At 43.4% G+C, this 19,611-nt stretch overlaps 1 protein-coding gene across 1 annotated transcript in view; it reads right to left on the reverse strand.

Annotated features, from left to right (window-relative positions):
* lrp2a (low density lipoprotein receptor-related protein 2a) overlaps positions 1–19,611 on the reverse strand; it is a 405,821-nt gene that overhangs the window by 91,602 nt on the left and 294,608 nt on the right. The window contains exons 54-57 of the mRNA XM_072259785.1: positions 17,049–17,177; positions 11,342–11,461; positions 6,912–7,028; positions 2,179–2,295 (exon numbers count right to left, since the gene is read on the reverse strand). Coding sequence (XP_072115886.1) covers positions 2,179–2,295; positions 6,912–7,028; positions 11,342–11,461; positions 17,049–17,177 — 483 coding nt within the window. The remainder of the gene's footprint in view (positions 1–2,178; positions 2,296–6,911; positions 7,029–11,341; positions 11,462–17,048; positions 17,178–19,611) is intronic.

Raw genomic sequence — 19,611 nt, forward strand, 5'->3', positions numbered from 1 at the left:
CCCACTATGTGCCACCTTTCCAACACTGGGATTCCCTGCTTGCGTGATCCATGGGAGACTCATCTCTTACACAGCCACTACCTCAGAAGAAGCACCAGAGGCGAAGGGGTAGGCCGGTGTCCTGGTGAGGCTGAGACAGTGTGCAAATAGGTTGCCGCTCCCTAGCACACTCCTGGCTAACGTTGAGTCCCTGGACAACGGGCTGTGCAAACTGAGAGCCAGAAATCTCCTACCATTGGGAAACAAAGGAATGTAATGTTTTGTGCTTCGTGGAGACCTAGCTGATGGAGGAGACACTAGACCATGCTATCAAGCCATCTGGGTTCTCCCTGTTCTGAGTGGACAGGTCAAATAACCTCTCTGGGAAGAGTAAAGGAGGAGGGGTGTGCTTCATTTTCAACCATGCGTGGTGCAACCCCCCAGAATGTGCAAGCCTTCAAATCCTTTTGCTCCCCAGACCTGGAACACCTGGTTCAGCGGTGCAGACCCTACTGGCTGCCTTGGGAGTTCACGGCTGTTATCATCACAGCGGTGTACGTTCCACTGCAGGCTGATACTGACCTGGCTCTCAAGGAACTATACAAGACCATCAACACGCTGGAGACTACACACCCAGAGGCTGCCTTCATCGTCACCGGTCGCTGATGAAAATCTCTCTGAAGTTTTGTGAGCACATCTAGGTGAGCACTCGTGGAGATAACACGATCACTGTTACACTCCCTTCCACAACGCTTACAAAGCTCTCCCTTGCCCAGCTTTTGGAAAACCTGATCACTCTTCGATTCTGCTTTTGCCAATGTACAGGCAGAAGCTGAAACAAGAGGCGGCCATAGTTAAAACCGTCCAGTGTTGGTCTGACCAATGGGCCTCCATGCTGCAGAACTGCTTCCAATGACGTTGACTGGAATGTCTTCCATGACGAGGATGTCTCTGAGTTCACGGATGGATTCATGAGTGACATCCAGAAGTGTATCAAAGATATTGTCCCCTAGAGGTCAGACAGGATCTTCCTGAACCAGAAACCCTGGATCAATAGTTCCGTGCAAGCAGTACTTCCACATGACATAGAGCTTACATTGCCGGCAATCAGCTAGCTCAAGAAAAACAGCACGATCTGCGCAACGCTATCAAGGCTGCCAAACAGAAATACAGGGAGAAGACCGAGTCAAGATTCACAATGAATAGCACACCTGACTTGTGTTGACGGTTGCATACCATCACAGACTTCAAAGCCAAACGTTGTGGTGGCGCCAACATCACAGCCTCTCTCCCAGATGAGCTCAATCGCTTTTACGCTTGGTTCAAAATCACTAACTCTGAACCTTTAAGGAAAGCCACCGCTACAACCTGTAACCTGGTCATTTCTGAGGCCTTTGTTCTACCACACTCCATCGTGCCCAACCATTAACTGTGTAAGTGACTGTTCTTCTGCTTGTACAATCTATAGTGATCACCAAAACTGGGTAAATAAGTTAGTGCCTGCATAGTCAGGGAAGGCTAACCCTGTCTTTGAAGTGATTTATCACATACCGTAAACACAGAATTCTCTAAAACTCCTTAGAGAATGATTTAAACTCTGCTCTCTTGCCATTCTACCCTCTTTAATGCCGTTGTTAATTATCTAAATAACTTCATTTGTCAGTAATGTGCTGTGCCGTATGACATGGGTGATCGTGGTCTTTCCATGACCAAAATTGTTCTTGGCAAATTTTTCTATGGAAGTGCTTTGCCACTGCCTTCCTCTGGGTGGTGTCTGTCCCCAACCATTATCAATACTTTTCAGAGATCGTCTGCCTGGCGTCATTGGTAGCATTACCAGGATTTGTGACATGCATTACCTGCTCCCATGGCTTCATGTGACCCTGATCAAGGGGGCTAAACACAGCTAGTCCTTGCCTAAGGGTGACCTGAGGCTAGCGGAGTGAAGGAGAACCCTACACCTTCTTTGATAGACACGTATCTCCACCCCATCACCCATTAATAACTTATCTATATCAATAAGACTGGGTAGTTTTAGCTGGAATGTTAACTTCTCTTTTAGTGGTTAAGTTTTATGCTGCATAAATCCAGCTAATTGTTTGACTTCATTATTCACCAGGTGACTATATCAACACTCTGATATAGATTAGATATATGCTTTTATGTTATTATATATATGCTTTTAGAAAGAAAACTTACGGCAAGTGATTTCATCTGAGAAATCTTCACACTCAGCACTTCCATCACACACGAAACTTTCTGGAATACAGTGACCACTTGCACATTCAAAATATCCAGGAAGGCATGTTAGCAACTCTGTTAAAAAGGAATAGAATATACAACAATGATCCGTATACTTCAGAATTAGATGATCTGAGGCAAAGTAACAGAAGATGTGATAAACTTGTAGACTAAATAATCTCATTTGTATATTTCCACAGCTAATTAAGGATATTTTTGTCATGATTGTGAATGAAGTCACTGGAGAGACACAGCTAGTAGATATAAAAGCCTTTATTCAGGACACACAGACAGCCACTCGAGAAAGAGAGACTCCTCAACTCAACATTGCAGCACATCTTTCTATGTTAAAGAACAAAGGTAACAGGACAATTTCTAAAGTTGCAATGCCTTTATAATGCTTCTTTTGTGTAACATGTAATTTTTCAAATGCCTGGATCTTCCCGCCAACACACCCAAAATGAGTGTTAATTACTGTGGTCTCTGAATCGTATTCATGCAAGGGGTGTTGATTGCATTCATGCATATCCAGATAGTTCAAGTCAACTGAATGTTTCCTGGTCTACAATTTACTTTAAAATGCAGTTCCAGGAAGAGCACTATACCGAGCTGCATTTTAAATTCAAACGACAATTGATATTTAGCTCTGAAAACTGGTTGACAATACTCCAAGTGCAGCCTGACTAGTGTCTTATAAAGCCTCAGCATTATCTCCTTGCTTTTATATTTTATTCCCCTTGAAATAAATGCCAACATTGCATTTATCTTCTTTACCATAGACTCAACCTGTGAACTAACCTTCTAGGAGTCTTCATGAGGACTCCCAAGTCCCTCTGCACCTCTGATGTTTGAACCTTCTCCCCACTTAGAATATAGTCCACACTATTGTTCCTTTTACCAAAATGCTTTATCATACATTTCCCAACACTGTATTCCATCTGCCAGTTTTTTGCCCATTGTTCCAGTTTGCCCAAGTCCTGCTGCAATTGCATTGCTTCCTCAGCACTACCTACCCCTCCATCTATCTTTGTATCATCCTCAAACTTTGTCACAAAACCATCAATTCTCTTATCTAAATCAATGACAAACAATGTAGAAAGTAGCGGACCCAATACTGATCCCTGAGGAACACCACTAGTCAACGGTAGCCAACCAGAAAAGGCCCTTTTATTCCCACTCACTGCTTCTGCCTGTCAGCCATTCCTCTATCCATGCCAGTATACTTATTGTAACACCATAGGATTTTAGACAACACTCACAACACGCTGGAGGAACTCAGCAGGTCGGGCAGCATCCATGGAAAAGATTGGTTGGTCCTGACGAAGGGTTCCGGCCCGACACGTCGACCAATCTTTTCCACAGATGCTGCCCGATCTGCTGAGTTCCTCCAGCGTGTTGTGAGTGTTGCTTTGACCCCAGCATCTGCAGATTATTTTGTGTATAGGATTTTAGACACTAGACACTAGAATACTACAGCACAGTACAGGTCCTTCAGCCCTCGATGTTGTGCTAATCCATATATTCCTTAAAAATAGTACTAAACCCACACTACCTCGTAACCCTCTATTTTTCTTTCATCCATGTGCCTGTCCAAGAGGCTCTTAAATACCCCTAATGTTTTAGCCTCCACCATCATCCCTGGCAAGTCATTACAGGCACCCACAACCCTCTGTGTAAAAAACTTACCCCCGATGTCTCCCCTAAACTTCCCTCTCTTAACTTTGTACATATGCCCTCTGGTGTTTGCTATTCATGCCCTGGGAAACAGGTACTGGCTATCCACCCTATCTCTGCCTCTCATAATCTTGTAGACCTCTATCAAGTCCCCTCTCATCCTTCTACACTCTAAAGAGAAAAGTCCCAGCTCTGCTAACCTTGCCTCAAAAGACTTGTTTTCCAATCCAGGCAACATCCTGGTAAATCTCCTCTGCACCCTCTTCATAGCTTCCACATCCTTCCTATAATGAGGTGACCAGAACTGAACACAATACTCTGTAGTCTCACCAGAGATTTATAGAGTTTAACATGACCTCTCTACTCTTGAACTCAATCCCCCTACTAATGAAGCCTAGCATCCCATAGGCCTTTCTTAACTATCCTATCAACCTGTGCAGCGACCTTGAGGGATGTATGGATTTGAACCCCAAGGTCCCTCTGTTCATCCACACTGTTAAGTAACCGACCATTAACCCTGTACTCAGCCTTCTGGTTTGCCCTTCCAAAGTGCATCACCTGACACTTATCCGGATTGAACTACATCTGCCACTTTTCTGCCCAACTCTGCATCCTGTCTATATCCTCTTGTAACCTTCGACAACCTACAGCTCCATCCACAACTCCTCCAATCTTCGTGTCATCCACAAACTTACTCATCCATCCTTCCGCCTCTTCATTCAGGTCACTTATAAAAATCACAAAGAGCAGGGGTCCCAGGACAGATCCTTGCGGCACTCCACTAGTCACTGACCTCCAGGCAGAATACTTTCCTTCCACTACTACCCTCTGCCTTCTTCCTTTAAGCCAATTTTTTATCCAAACAGCCAAGGTTCCACTGATCCCATGCCTCATGACTTTCTGGATGAGTCTCTCATGGGGGACCTTGTCAAATGCCTTGCTGAAATCCATGTAGACCACATCTACCGCCCTACCCTCATCAATTTCTTTTGTTACCTCTTCAAAAAACTCAATTAAGCTCGTGAGGCACCTTCCCTTCACAAAGCCATGTTGACTATCCTTGAGTAGACTATACTTCTCCAAATGCTCTTAGATCCTTTTCTTAAGAATCCTTTCCAATAATTTGCAGACCACCGACGTAAGACTCACCGGTCTATAGTTCCCAGGATTCTCCCTATTACCTTTTTTAAACAAGGGAACTACATTTGCCATTTTCCAATCCTCCAGCACCTCCTCTGCAGCCAAAGAGGATTCAAAGATCATAGCTACTGCTCCAGTGATCTCTTCTCTCACTTCCCACAGTAACCTGGGGTATATCACATCTGGCCCTGGGGACTTCTCAATCTTGATATTTTTAAGAAGATCCAACACTTCTTCTTCTTTAATCTCCATGTTGTCCAGCACACAGGCCTGTTCTATTTCGACCTCACCCTGATCAAGGTCCTTTTCATTTCTGAATACTGAAGCAAAGTATTCATTTAGGACCTCCCCAACCTCCTCCGCCTCCAGGTACATGTTGCCTTCTTTATCCTTTAGCGGCCCCACCTTCATTCTTGTCATCCTTCTGTTCTTCACATACACATAGAACGCCTTGGGGTTCTCCTTAATCCTACATGCCAAGGCCTTCTCATGCCCCCTTTGAGCTCTCCTAAGTCCTTTCTTAAGCTCCTTCCTGGCTACCCTATATTTCTAATGAGCCCCTCCTGTTTCCTGCATCTTATATCTAACATATGCTTCTTTCTTCCTCTTGACGAGTTGCCTTGCGTGTTTCATCAGCCACGGTTCCCTTTTCCTACCATTTTTTCCTCATCTCAGTGGGACAAACCTGTCCTGAACCCAGCACAAGTGGTCCCTAAACTTTCTCCACATTACTTCTGTGCTTTCACCTGTGAACATCTGTTTCCAATTTACTCTCGCTAGTTCCTGCCTCATCCCTTCATAGTTAGCCCTTCCCCAGTTAAGCACTTTCCCATTTTGTCTGTTTTTATCTGCTATGCTGAAGCTAAGGGAGTTGTGGTCACTCTTACCAAAATGCTCCCCCACCAAGAGGTCTGCCACCTGACCAGGTTCATTACCCAGAACTAGATCCAGTATGGCCTCTCCTCTCGTTGGTCGGTCCACATACTGCGTCAGGAATCCTTCTTGAACACACCTGACAAATTCAGCCCCATCTATCCCCCTTGCAGTCAGGAGCTGCCAGTCAATATGAGGGAAGTTGAAATCACCCATAACTACAACCCTGTATTTCCTGCACCATTCTAAAATCTGCCTGCTTATCTGCTCCTCGGTGTCCCGAGGGCTATTTGAGAGCCTATAGACTACTCCCAGCACAGTGATTGATCCCTTCCTATTTCTGACTTCCACCCACATTGACTCAGTGGACACTCCCTCTGCAGCATCCTCCCTTTCTATAGCCATGATACTATCCCTGACCAGTAATGCTACTCTCCCCCCCCACCCTTTTCTACCTCTCATCCTATTCCTTTTAAAACACCTGAACCCCAGTACCTGCATCAGCCAATCCTGCCCTTCCTCTAGCCAAGTTTCAATAACAGCCACAACATCATAGTTCCATGTACTGATCCATGCTTTAAGATCATCCCCTTATTCCTAATACTCCTAGCATTGCAATAGACACGCTTCAACCCCTCTAACTGGCTACATTTATGTTTTGTCCCCTGCCTGTCCTTCCTCACCAACTCAGAACACACAGCATCATGCCCTTGTCCTTCTACCCTCATCTTTGCACTCACATTCTGATTCACACCCCCCGCCAAACTAGTTTAAACCCTCTCCAACAGCTCTAGCAAACCTGTCCGCCAGGATATTGGTCCCTTTCCAGTTCAGGTGCAGCCCATCCTTTTTATCTTGTTAATCAGTCTCATGTGTGGCACCTTATCATATTCCTTCTGAAAATCCAAGTAAATGACATCCACTTTCCTTCAACATTGCGCCAATCTCTTGCCAAATTACAAGAATATGCGCTTGTTTCTCTGATTCACTAATACTGGTCATACCGCAGTTTTGCTCATCTGAATCATCTTCACAGTCACTATAATGGTCACACACCCAGCGGCCAGGGATACATTTGAGGTTATCACAGCGAAATTCACTCTCCGTGCATTCACGAGGACCTGAAATAAGACAAGCCTTATTATACTGAACAGTAAAGTCACAAGCAAGCCTAAGAATTTGTCCCCAGTATGTTAAAACATCAACAAATCATCTAGTTGGCCAAAAAGAAACTAAGTGTTTCAAGAGTTAATAAATATTCACTTTTTAGATAATTCAGCTACTTTCTTTATAAATTAGTCATCAGCATAAATGATGGAAGATTCACACACACATCCAGATGGAGATGAAAGATCAGTTTGGTTTCAATATCAATCAATATCAAGCAGAAATAACTTATTTACCTTATCAAGCATGCGAACATATGCAGATGCTGGAAATCTAATGCCTTGATGAAGGATCTCGGTCCAAAATGTTGACAGCTTACCGTTTTCCATAGATGCTGCCTAACCTGCTGAGCGCCTGCAGCATTTTGTCTGTGCTGCTTAATTACTTCACTTTTTTTTTGCTTTTATATAGCATTACTATTGCACATTATTCTCGAGGTCATCATCATCATCATCATCATCATCATGTGCCGTGTCACATGACATAGATGATCACAATCTTTGACCATGATTGTCCTTGGCAAATTTTTCTGCAGAAGTGGCTGCCAGTGCCTTCTTCTGGGCAGTGTCTTTACAAGATGGGTGACCCCAACCATTATCAATACTCTTCAGAGATTGTCTGGCTGACATCAATGGTCGCATAACTAGGACTTGGGATATGTGCCAGATGCTCGTACCCCATCCACCACCTGCTCCCCTGGCTTCACATGATTCTAATTTTGGGAGGGGGAGGGTGCTAAGCAGATGCTACGGCTTGCCCAAGGGTGATCAGTATGCTAGTGGAGGGAAGGAGTGCCTTACACCTCCTTTGGTAGGGACACATCTCCACCCTGCCGTCCAATTCTCTTGGTATAAGATCAATCCAAGCAGCCCCATTCCACCGATACAAGAAGAAAATTAAAGAAAGAATACTTTCAAGCACTCGTATTATTCTTTCTTTCTTTTTGTCTTTTGCACACTGGTTGAATGCCCTAGTTGGTGTGCTCCTTCATTGATTCTGATATGGTTATTATTCTACAAATTCATTGAGTATGCTTGCATGGAAATGAACCTCTGGATGCATACAGTGACAAATATGTACTTTCATAATAATACACCCTATCCTCGTAATATGCGTCTTCAGACTATGCGGATTCACAGTCATGCAAGGAACCTATTTCTACCAAGGTCCCGTTAATTCAGTTATGCGAGGAGAACTGCCTTTCCGCCAATACAAATCATGTGCGCACACCTCACAGTCTCACTGTTGGGACAAGAAGCACTGCTTTCCCGCCAATACAAGTCAGGTGCGCGCGCCTCACAATCTTTCTCCCGCCACTCTCTATTGGTTTTGGCAAGGTGTGGATGCGCGATCTTCAACTTTTGTTGGTTTTATCTACGGTGCAGTGATTTTGTGCTTGAAATATTTAATTATGCCTCCTAAGCGACCGATGTCATGTCTTGGGCCGTCAGCCGAGCGGCAGAGAACCGCTTTAACACTTGAAAAAAAGTTGGAAATTATAAACAGCACGGCATCTACTGCCAGGAGCAGAATCTTGCCTTTAAGGTTCTTTTGTTGCTTGACAATGCACCAGCCCATTCTCAACATTTGGACAGCATTCATCCTTACATAACAGTGCGTTTCCTGCCACCTAACACAATATCGCTGATTCAACCACTCGACCTGTGTAATCCACATTCAAGGCGTACGTATTTTTTTTACGGTGAACTATCTCTCAGATGCTGCAAGCAACAGATGATCTTGAAAAATCCCGGGAGTTTACCAACGGTGAGGGAATGGTGGAAGTTGGAACACAAATGGCAATGGACATGGACCCAGGTTTAGAGGAGTCAGCATTTCAGTCGTTCCCTGCTGTCAACCCTTCTTTCCTAAAAGCAAATTTATGCTGAAAAACAAAATGCTGCTAAGCAAACAACTGTCACCACTTTATGCAAATCACTGTAATCTTTCTGCTGCCAGTAGTTCTAAGAGTTCTGTGAGTCTTCCTTCACCCCTTGCTGTGCTTGATATTATCCTGACGACCACAACCAACCACCTTATCTTTGTAAAGCTGTCCGACACCGCAACAACCACTCGTCTGCCGGAGCGAACACACCTGCCACTGTTGGTGAGTACTGTACACCAGAGGATGTTAACTTTCTATGATTTATTACATTGAATATTACCTTAAATTGATTAAATATAATACAAATGTTGTCTTGTAGTTCTGCTTTTGTGTCATATTGGTATAAAAATGTGAATGTTACAGATAAAACATATTTAGGAAGCCCTCTGGAACGCATCCCTATTTTCTCCATTTAAATAATTATTTACATTATGCGTCAACTTCGAGGAACGTATCCCTCGCATATAACAAGGATAGGGTGTATTACTTTGAATTTTGAATACTTCGACTAACCAGCTCGTCTCATGACAGAATTTCATTACCTTGTGCGAGGAAACAATTATTTTCCTCCAGTTTTTTAAAGTAATATGTCCCCTCTGATTTGGTTTGGTATTTTATTTCTAGCTACTAGATCGCATTGCTTACTTGACAGCTGTTGTGCATTACTTATTAATGCATTGTTAAGCAATTGACCTTTGACAGCAGATTGGCCATTATATAATCATTTGTATATTCATTCATTCATCAGAAGCACTCTGTTACAAATTGAAGAAATTTTCTTTCATGAGTATGCCAAGAAGTACTGTCTGTTTCTTCAGCTTCTTGTGTACTTGGTGAAGAATAAAACAGTCTTCAAACTACAACTACGTCGGGACTGGAGTTTACCTATCTGACTAGCCTAAGGAAAAAGGGAAAGCTCCTGACTGAGGGCATAATATTAGGTGTCAGTCAGTCAGTCAGTCAGTGGGTGCCGTCCCGAACCCGGGGTTGGCGGCCATGCACCTCCATCTTCTTTGATCTTGCGACAGCACCGAGTACGACTCTCCTCCAGTTTGTTCTCGCTGGCCGCCTTGGCACCACCCACCGCCGCCCCTGCCGAACTTGAGCCTGAGGCCGTGTCGGCCTCCAGCCGCGGCCGCTTCTTCGAGCTCGGCCCTTCCTTAGGCAGAGGCCTTGGGCAGGTCCAGGCACGCGGTACAGCGCCCAAGTTCATCATGTCTCTTCTAACTAAGTGCACAGCATACGATCCATAGATACGTGGTGAGGCTTTAATTTCTTCCACGGAAGATGGCCGTTGGCTCACAAGGAGCTCATCAGCCCTTTGTCAGGTCTTGTTTTCCACCCTCCTCACTAGACTATGTCCGGTGGGGGAGCCAGTCCAAGTTGCCAACCACTCGACCATGGCCCCCCGCTGAATCTCTCTGAGTGTCCAGCACCCGACTGAAAACCATGGATGAGCGGCCAGCAAATATTAGGCGTATTCAAGATCAACTCAGGGAGAAAGGAGACTCTGTTAATCTATGAGACATATTCATGACTTATGACAAATTTAGTTAAGGACACTTGGCCACATTTGTCAGCATATATCACCGTCGACAAACAAAGCATAGGAAACATTTGCTGCATGCTCCAAAGAGGAATGGCGAGAGAGTAGAAAATGGTACTGAAAGTAACAATCAACCAGTATTAAACTGAATTAAAAGAGCATACTCAATTTATAAAATTCTCTACTCCTTTTGTTTTTCTGTTTCTGTTTCTAGAAAATTACAACTTACCAAAGGAAACATACTAAAAATATTAAAAACAATGCCATCACATGAAACTAACTTCTACAGGTGTGCCGTGGAGAGCGCTCTGACTGGCTGCATCACCGTGCTGATATGGTGGGAGGGTGGGGTGGGGGCTTCTGCACAGGATCAAAGTTGTAAAATTAACCAGCTCCATCATGGGCACTAGTCTCTGTAGTATCCAAGACATCTCAAACAGCGATGCCTCCAGAAGGTGATGTCCATCATTAAGGACCCCCGCCACACTGGACATGCCCTCTTCTCATTGTTACCATCAGGGAGGAGGTACACAAGCCTGAATACACACACTCAACGATTCAGGAACAGCTTCTTCCCCTTTGCCATTGGATTTCTAAATGGACATTGGACCCATGACACTACCTCACTACGTTTTTAAAATTTATTTCTATTTTTGCACTAGTTATTTTAACTTTATTTTATATATATACACACACATTTACATTAGTTCAGTTTTTTTTATATTTGCATTGTACTGCTGCTGCAAAGTTAACAAATTTCAGGACACATGCTGGCGATATTAAACCTGATTCTGACTCTGAACTAATTTTTACTCTGTGGAGTTGCTATTACTTACTGCAGTTGCGTTCATCAGAATTGTCTCCACAGTCATTTGTGTCATCGCACTTCCAGCGTAGAGGGATACAGCGATGATTGTCACAACGGAAATCACCACTTGAATCACAAGTATGATCTTCTGCAAAAGTAAATCCAGAAAGTACAATTTTAGGAATTCAATTACACAGGTGTGTGTAATATCACATACTAATGATCCTATTAGGCTAGTTTATTTTTCACAGTGTCTTTCTCCATAAACTGGCCAGCAATGTAAATGATTGAGTAATTTCAAATATAAGCTGCAACCAAAACAAGAATATTTGCATCTTTTTGAGTTTTTATTTAAGCAAAACTCTTATAGAACATAGAAGAGCCCAGCACAAGACCAGGCCATTCGGGCCACAGTGTTGTGCCAAACCAGCTAAAAAACAAATCAAAAACACCCAAACACGAATTCCTCCTACATGCACCATGTTCATATCCCTCCATCTTCCATCCATGTGCCTATCTAAATGTCTGTTAAAAACTTCTAATGAAATTGCCTCTACCACCATACCAGGCGGTGCATTCCAGGCATCCACCACTCTCTGAGTAAAATACTTATTCTCACATGCTCCTTGAACTTACTCCTCTCACCTTCAATGAATGCCCTCTGGTAATAGGCGTTTCAACCTTGGGAAACAGATACTCTCTGTTCACTCTATCTATGACTCTCATAATCTTATAAACCTCTGTTAGATCTCCCGTCAGCATTTGTCATGAAACTGAGGTAAACCCAAATCTCAAAACTGAGGCAAATCTATTTCCACTCTCAAATCAAATGACTAAGTAACTGTCTTTCTGGGAAGGTCTAAAAATTCATAATATGCTTGAACGTAAACACTAGCAGACTATAAAATATCCTTATGCTTAATTGACTTCTTAATAAAGTATAAAAATGGATGGCATACATACAGAATCCATGGCCATTAATATTAGTTTTTGACCACTTGATATCTCTCAACATCAACTAAAAATATTTGCATTAATTTCAAAGTTTAAAGTAAACTTATTATCAAAGAACACATTTGTAAACAAGTACTTTACTCTTCATGATTCTATTAAGAGAAGTTGAATAGTACATGGAAAGTAGGGTTATGGATGGGAGTAGACAGTTTAAATGGTTTCAGCATTAACTAGATGGGTCAATGGGCCTGTTTCTGCACTGGACTCCTTTATATTACATCCCATAACCAGTCTAAAGGATGTTTATTGTAATGTCCAACACAAACATTGGAAATATTAGTAATTTCATCAACATAAATATTGGTGATTGGTAATAGGGACTTTAATGTTTACTTATGACTCTGTACATTGATAAGAACATATTTACTGCTCCAAAAATTTTAAAAAGTTTCCTGTTTAATGTGATTAGCTGATGACATCATATTCACTGGACACAAGAGCTGCTGTTGAATGGATACTTGACAGCAAGCAAACAGTGTTGTGAAGTGCACGTATCTTGCTGCAAAAATTGCTGGATTACTTCGAGGACATTGATCTGATATCAGAAGAAAGCAGTATTGCTTTATTGCTGACTACAAATTTTGGGGCAATGAACAATTCAGGTTATTCTAATAAAAAATTATTCCTTGAACATTCCTCTAAAATCAATCCTTCTAGGAAATGATATATAGTGGCTTGCAAGATGCAACAGGTTAGGAATCATCTTCATAAAAAACAATAATAATAAACACAAAATGCTGGAGGAACTGAGCAGGTTAGGCAGCATCTATTGAAATGAATAGATATTTGACACTTCAGGCCGAGATCCTTTTGCAGGACTGAGGAAGGGGGAAGATGCCAGAATAGAAAAAAATGTGGGGAGGGGAAGGAGGTTAGCTGGAAGGTGCTAGGTGATGCCAGGTGGGTGGGAAAAGTCAAGGGCTAGAGAGGAAGGCATCTTATTGGAGAGGGAATGGACTATAGGAGAAAGGGAAGGCATTAGCAGTGGGCTGATCAATTCAGAGTGAGAGTGAGAGAGTGAGAGAGATTGAGAGAGTGAGAGAGAATGAGAGCGAGAGAGAGCGAGAGAGAGCGAGAGAGAACTTTACACAGGTCGGGGAGAAGAGTTTAAAAACTAGCATTTCACAGGGCTCGGTGCATTAGCAGCAGACCTATCGATTCGAAGAGGCAGAGAGCTTCACACAGGTCGGAGAAAAGAGTTTAAAAAAAGGAGTGTTTCGCAGGGATCGGCGCATTAGAAGTGGACCAATCGATTGGCAATTCATTAGCAGGAACAAATAAAAGTAAAGCAGGGTCAAAGCAGAGTGGCCATTGTGTGAGTGGACCAGTGTAGGAGTGGGAACTTGAGGTTTTGGCGAGTTGGCACACGTAAGTAGCAGGTGAGGCTTTTGTAGTGATTGAATAAAAAAAATCACTAAACTACAGCTAATTAAATAAAGTAAGGATGATGCAGGATCAGGTGATGAGCTGTAGCTGCATGATGTGGGAGCTGGTGGACCCCATTGTGTTTCCTGGTGACCACATCTGCAGCAAGTGTTGGCTGCTCAAGGAACTCAGGCTCAAAGTTGATGACCTGGAATCTGAGCTTCAAACACTGGCACATCAGGAGGGGGAGAGTTACCTGGATTTTCTGTTTCAGGAGGTAGTTACATCCATTAGATTAGCTGCCTCAAATTTGGTCAGTGGCCAGGAACAAGAGGGTGTGACTGTGAGTGAGACGGGTAGTGGGAGCCAAGAGACAGTGCTGGAGGAGCCTCAGCCATTGAGTTTGTCCAACAGGTCTGAGATTCTTGCTCCCAGTGTGAATGAGAGTGGGGGCTGTAGGAAAGATGGGCAAACTAACTGTGGCACTATAGTTCAGGGAGCCATGGGGGGGGGGGAAGAAAGGGAATTATAGTGGTAATTGGGGATAGCACAGTCAGGGGAATAGACAGAGTTCTCTGTCGCGAGGATAGAGCGTCCTGAAGGCTGTGTTGCTTGCCTGGTACCTGGGTTCGGGACATCTTATCTGACCTGCAGAAGAATTTGCAGTGGGAGGGGAAAGATCCAGTTGTAGTGGTATATGTGGGTATCCACGATGTAGGTAGAATGAGGAAAGAGGTTCTGCTGAGGGAGTTTGAGCAGCTAGGGACTAAATTAAAAAGCAGAACCAAAAAGGTAGTAATCTCTGGATTACTACCATGTGCAAATTGGCATAGGGTCAAGAAGATTAGAGAGTTAACTGCATGGCTCAAGGATTGGTGTAGGAGAAGTCGGTTTGAATTCCTGGGAAACTGGCACCAGTATTGGGGAAGGAGGGAGCTGTACCAATATGACAGGCTCCACCTGAACCGTGATGGGACCTGCATCCTAGTGAATCACATTACTAGGTCTGTGGATAGGGCTTTAAACTAAACAGTAGGGGGTGGGTTCAACAGAATGGAGAAGTATGGGTAAAGTAAAAAAGAAAAGTGTGGATAAAGAGATAAAGAAAAAGCAAAAGATAAAAGAGAGAAAGGTAAGAGTGGAGTGAAGACAAGTCAAGTGCAAAAGAGTAAAAATATTACAAGATTTTAAAAGCACAATGAGTGTAAGGACACTTATTTGACTGCTGTTAGTATTCAAAACAAGGTCAGTGAACTTGTGGCTCAAATCAGTACAAAGAGGTATGATTTAGTGGCCATTACAGAAATGTGGTTGCAGGGTGGAGAGGATTGGAAATTATATGTCCAAGGATATCAGGTAATACAGAAGGATAGGCAGGAAGGTAAGGGAAGTGGAGTAGCACTCTTAATTAAGGATGAGATCAGGGTGATGGTGAATGACGATATAAGATCTAAGAAGCAGAATGTTTAATCTACCTAGATAGAGACTATGAAGAGTAAAGGGCAAAAATCACTGGTAGGGGCTGTCTATTGGCCAGCGAATAATAACATTAAAGTGGCACAGGCAATAAACAAAGAAATATCTGAGGCATGTAAGAATGGAACAGCAGTTATCATGGGGGACTTTAACTTGCACAGAGATTGGGTCAAGCTGGTCGGGGAATCTTGTGGAGGACTTCATAGAATGCATCCTTGATGGCTTTTTAGAACAGAATGCTACTGAACCTACAAAGAAACGTGCTATTTTGGAACTGGTCCTGTACAATGAGACAGGTAAAATTAGTGATCTTATAATTAGGGATCCTCTTGGAAAGAGTGATCACAGTATGATTGAAATTCTCATACAAATGGAGGGTGCAATAGTTCAATCTAAAATCAGAGTATTATGCCTAAACAAGGGAGACTACAATGGGATGAGGAAGGAGTTAACTAGTGTTTTTCACGGTGCTCAACAAAAGTATATTCCAGTTACAAGCAAGGACAGTAAGGGTGGGGGGAGCCAGCCATTTATAACTAAGGAAATAAAAGAAGGCATGAAATTAAAATTCAGCTAAATTGAGTGGAAAAGCAAATTGAGCAGAAGACATGGAGAGTCTGCAGAGCGACATAGATAGGTTAAGTGTCTGGGTATGGGTCTAGCAGATGGAGTACAATGTTGGTAAATGCGAGGACATCCACTTTGGAAGGAAGAATGAAAGCAGATTATTATTTAAATGGTACAAAATAACAGCATGCTGCTGTGCAGAGGGACTTCGGAGTACTTGTGCATGAATCACAAAAGGTTGGTTTGCAGGTGCAGTAGGCTATCAAGAACGCAAATGGGAAGTTGGCCTTCATTGCTGGAGGTTTGAGTTTAAAAGCAGGGAGGTTATGCTGCAAATGTACAGGGTACTGGTGAGGCCGCACCTGGAGTACTATGTGCAGTTTTGGTCTCCTTACTTGAGGAAGGATATACTGGCTTTGGAGGCGGTACAGAGGAGGTTCACCAGGTTGATTCCAGAGATAAGGGGGTTAGACTATGAGGAGAGATTGAGTCACCTGGGACTGTACTCGCTGGAATTCAGAAGGATGAGAGGAGACCTTTTAGAAACATATAAAATTATGAAAGGGATAGATAAGATAGACGTAGCAAAGTTGTTTCCACTGGTAGGTGAGACTAGAAATAGGGGACATAACCTCAAGTTTCAGGAGAGTAGATTTAGGGTGGAGATGAGGAAGAACTGCTTTTCCCAGAGAGTGGTAAATTTGTGTAATTCTCTGCCCAATGAAGCAGTGGAGGCCACTCAGTAAATATATTTAAGACAAGGTTGGATAGATTTGTGCATAGTAGGGGAATTAAGAGTTATGGAGAAAAGCAGGTAGGTGGAGACGAGTCCATGGCCATATCAGCCACGATCTTATTGAATGGTGAAGCAGGCTCGATGGGCCACATGGCCTACTCCTGCTCCTATTTCTTATGGAAGGAAGAGGGGACCCATGCGGAGGTATTGGGAGGTGAGAAGAGGGGACCCATGCAGAGGTGAGAGGCAGGTGAGAAGGGCAAGGAAGCGGGGACCCATGCGGTGAGAGGCAGGTGAGAAGAGGGGACCCATGCGGAGGTGGGAGGCAGGTGAGAAGGGGAAGGAAGCGAGGACCCATGTGGAGGTGACATTCATGCTACCCACACAGAATATAAGGTTGGAGGCTACCCACACAGAATATAAGGTGCTGCTCTTTCACCCTGTGAATGGCCTCATCTTGGCACAAGAGGAAGGGGAAGGGAATTGGAATGAATACATCAATAGTTATAGGGTTCCATATTGATTGGAAGGCTGCAATGTGATTTATTATGAATATGGTTGATCTTTCCATACATACCACAGTTCTGCTCATCACTGTTGTCTCGGCAGTCATCGTAGCCATTGCATATAGCCCAATTAGGAATACAACGGTAGTTTGTTCTACAGGAAAACTCAGTATGAATGTCACAGGTATGGTCAGGTCCATCTGAAATAAGCAATGATCACTTAAGAAAGAGAAAGTCATTACAACTTACTGATCACACGTTATCACATTCAATCATATGGCTATTTAAACATTTATTTTAACTGCCTATTACTGTAGTTAGAGTCAGCTCGTCATGTGCCATGCATGTCGTATGATGTGGGCAATCATGATCTATGACCATGACTGTCCTTGGCAAATTTTTCTACAGAAGTGACCCCAGTCATTAGAGATTGTCTGCCTGGCATCAGTGATCGCATAACCAGCTGCTCATATGACCATCCACTAGCTGCTCCCATGGCTACGTGGCTTCACCTGACCCTGATCGGGGATGGGGTGAGGGTGTTGAACAGGTACTACACCTTGCTCAAGGGGGACCTGCAGGCTTGCAGATGGAAGGAGCGCCTTACTCCTGCCACCCAGTAGTTGCTCTTGCTCCTTTTCGCACCTTGTAGCGCATCGCGTGGCATTTTTGCTATTTCCAGACATTCGGATTATTTTTACAAGGTCGAATTGCTAGCACGATGCTCAATGCAGCATGGATGGATAGCGTGCAAGGACCCAGCTAGATTCGAACTTGGGACCATTCATCTCAAGGGCCGGTGCCGATGCCACTACACCATTGGCTGGCTACCCAGTGGTTGGAGTATGCTAATAAAATGTTGACTTTCAGTTAGTCCTGATGAAGGGTCTCAGCCCGTAACGTCGACTGTACCTCTTCCTATAGATGCTGCCTCGCCTGCGTTCCACCAGCATTTGTGTGTGTTGCTTGAATTTCCAGCATCTGCAGATTTCCTCGTGGTAACGTTTTTTCAGGGCTTGCTGCCATTTTTCTGGAGACTCCTGTATGAATACCTCTTGTCGTCCCCAATTTGCTACTTCACTGGTATGTTCTTCAAGGTATGATCTTGTTGAGGAAGCTTTCCTCCTTCTGTGATACCCTCTCTCACTACTTCCCTTTTGGATTTCTGCTGCTATTGGTAATCTGCCCTCTGTCTTTCAGTCTCAAATCAATTGGACCACAGCACAAAAAAGGTTGGGAACCCCCTGGTCTAGATTGAAAGGTATTAACCCAAAATGTTCACTGTCCATTTCCCTCCACAGATATTCATTTCAATTCAATTTAATTCCAGTTTAATTGTCATTTAACCAGATATGAATACTCATGAATACAGCCAAACGAGACAGCATTACTACAGGGGTCAAGATGCAAAGCCACATCACAAACAGTCACACACAGTAAGCACACACAAGGTCACAAATCATGTACTAAGAGTCCGATGCCCACCACCTACCCCACAACGCCGCAGTGTGATGCCCAGTCCTCGCACATACAAGTCAACAAATCTATATTGAATATCAGTAAAAATACAAGGACACAGAATATGCATATATATAGTCCAGCCCACCCAGCCCACCGATATCATCTGTCAACCAGCCCCCAACACAGCAGTGTGATACCCAGTGCTTGCACATTCAAGCACATAAAGAATATATAGATACGAGCAAAATCCATCACTTTTTAACCTTTGGTGTTAGTTTTTGGTGAGGGACAATTTTTTTTAATTTATGGGGATACAGCGTGGAATGTATCCTTCCGACCCTTCAAGTCACACCATCATGCAATCCCCAGGTTTAATCCTAGCCTAATGATGGAACAATTTACAATGACCATTAACTTGTAGGGGGAGGAAACCCATACATTCACAGGGAGAACGTACAAACTCCTTACAGACAGTGGAGGGATTTGAACTGGGGTTACTGTTACAGTAAACCGTTGTGCTAACCACAATGCTACCATGCCGCCCCTATTCTGGAGTTATTAATTCGAGTATATTAATTTGGACTTGCAGATATACATGTGTTTTACTTATAAATGCAAATGGATGGCATGCGTACTGAATCAATGGCCATTAATATCAGTTTTTAAGCATTTGACAGCTCTCCCCACCAGCTAAAAATATTTGCATTAACATCAAAGTTTGAAGTAAATTTATTATCAACCCTGTGGTTCATTTCCTTGCAGGCAACTTTATGGAGGTATCACTGCTGACAATCAAGTCTCAAAGTAAAATTATTATGGAAGCAGAACATGCTCCAATTCTCAGTGAGGGATCAGATGGATCAAAAGATGAACAGCTTCAAGTTCCTGGATGCAAACATCTCTGAAGATCAATCCTGCAACCAAAATATTGATGCAGTTCTGAAGAAGGTATGCCAGCGGCTCTAGTTCGTTAGGAGTTTGAGGAGATTTGGTATGATGCTAACAATTTGGAAATTTCTATAGATGTGTGGTGGAAAGCATTATGACTGGTTGTGTCACAGGCTGGTTTGGAGGCTCCAATGCAGAGGATTGCAAGAGGATGCAGAAGGATACAGATTTATCCAGCTCCATCAGGGGCATAACTCTGCCCATCATCGAGGATGGTAGGGATAC

Source organism: Mobula birostris, chromosome 6 (genome assembly GCF_030028105.1).
Source record: "Mobula birostris isolate sMobBir1 chromosome 6, sMobBir1.hap1, whole genome shotgun sequence".
In the NCBI taxonomy this organism is placed as follows: Eukaryota; Metazoa; Chordata; class Chondrichthyes; order Myliobatiformes; family Myliobatidae; genus Mobula; species Mobula birostris.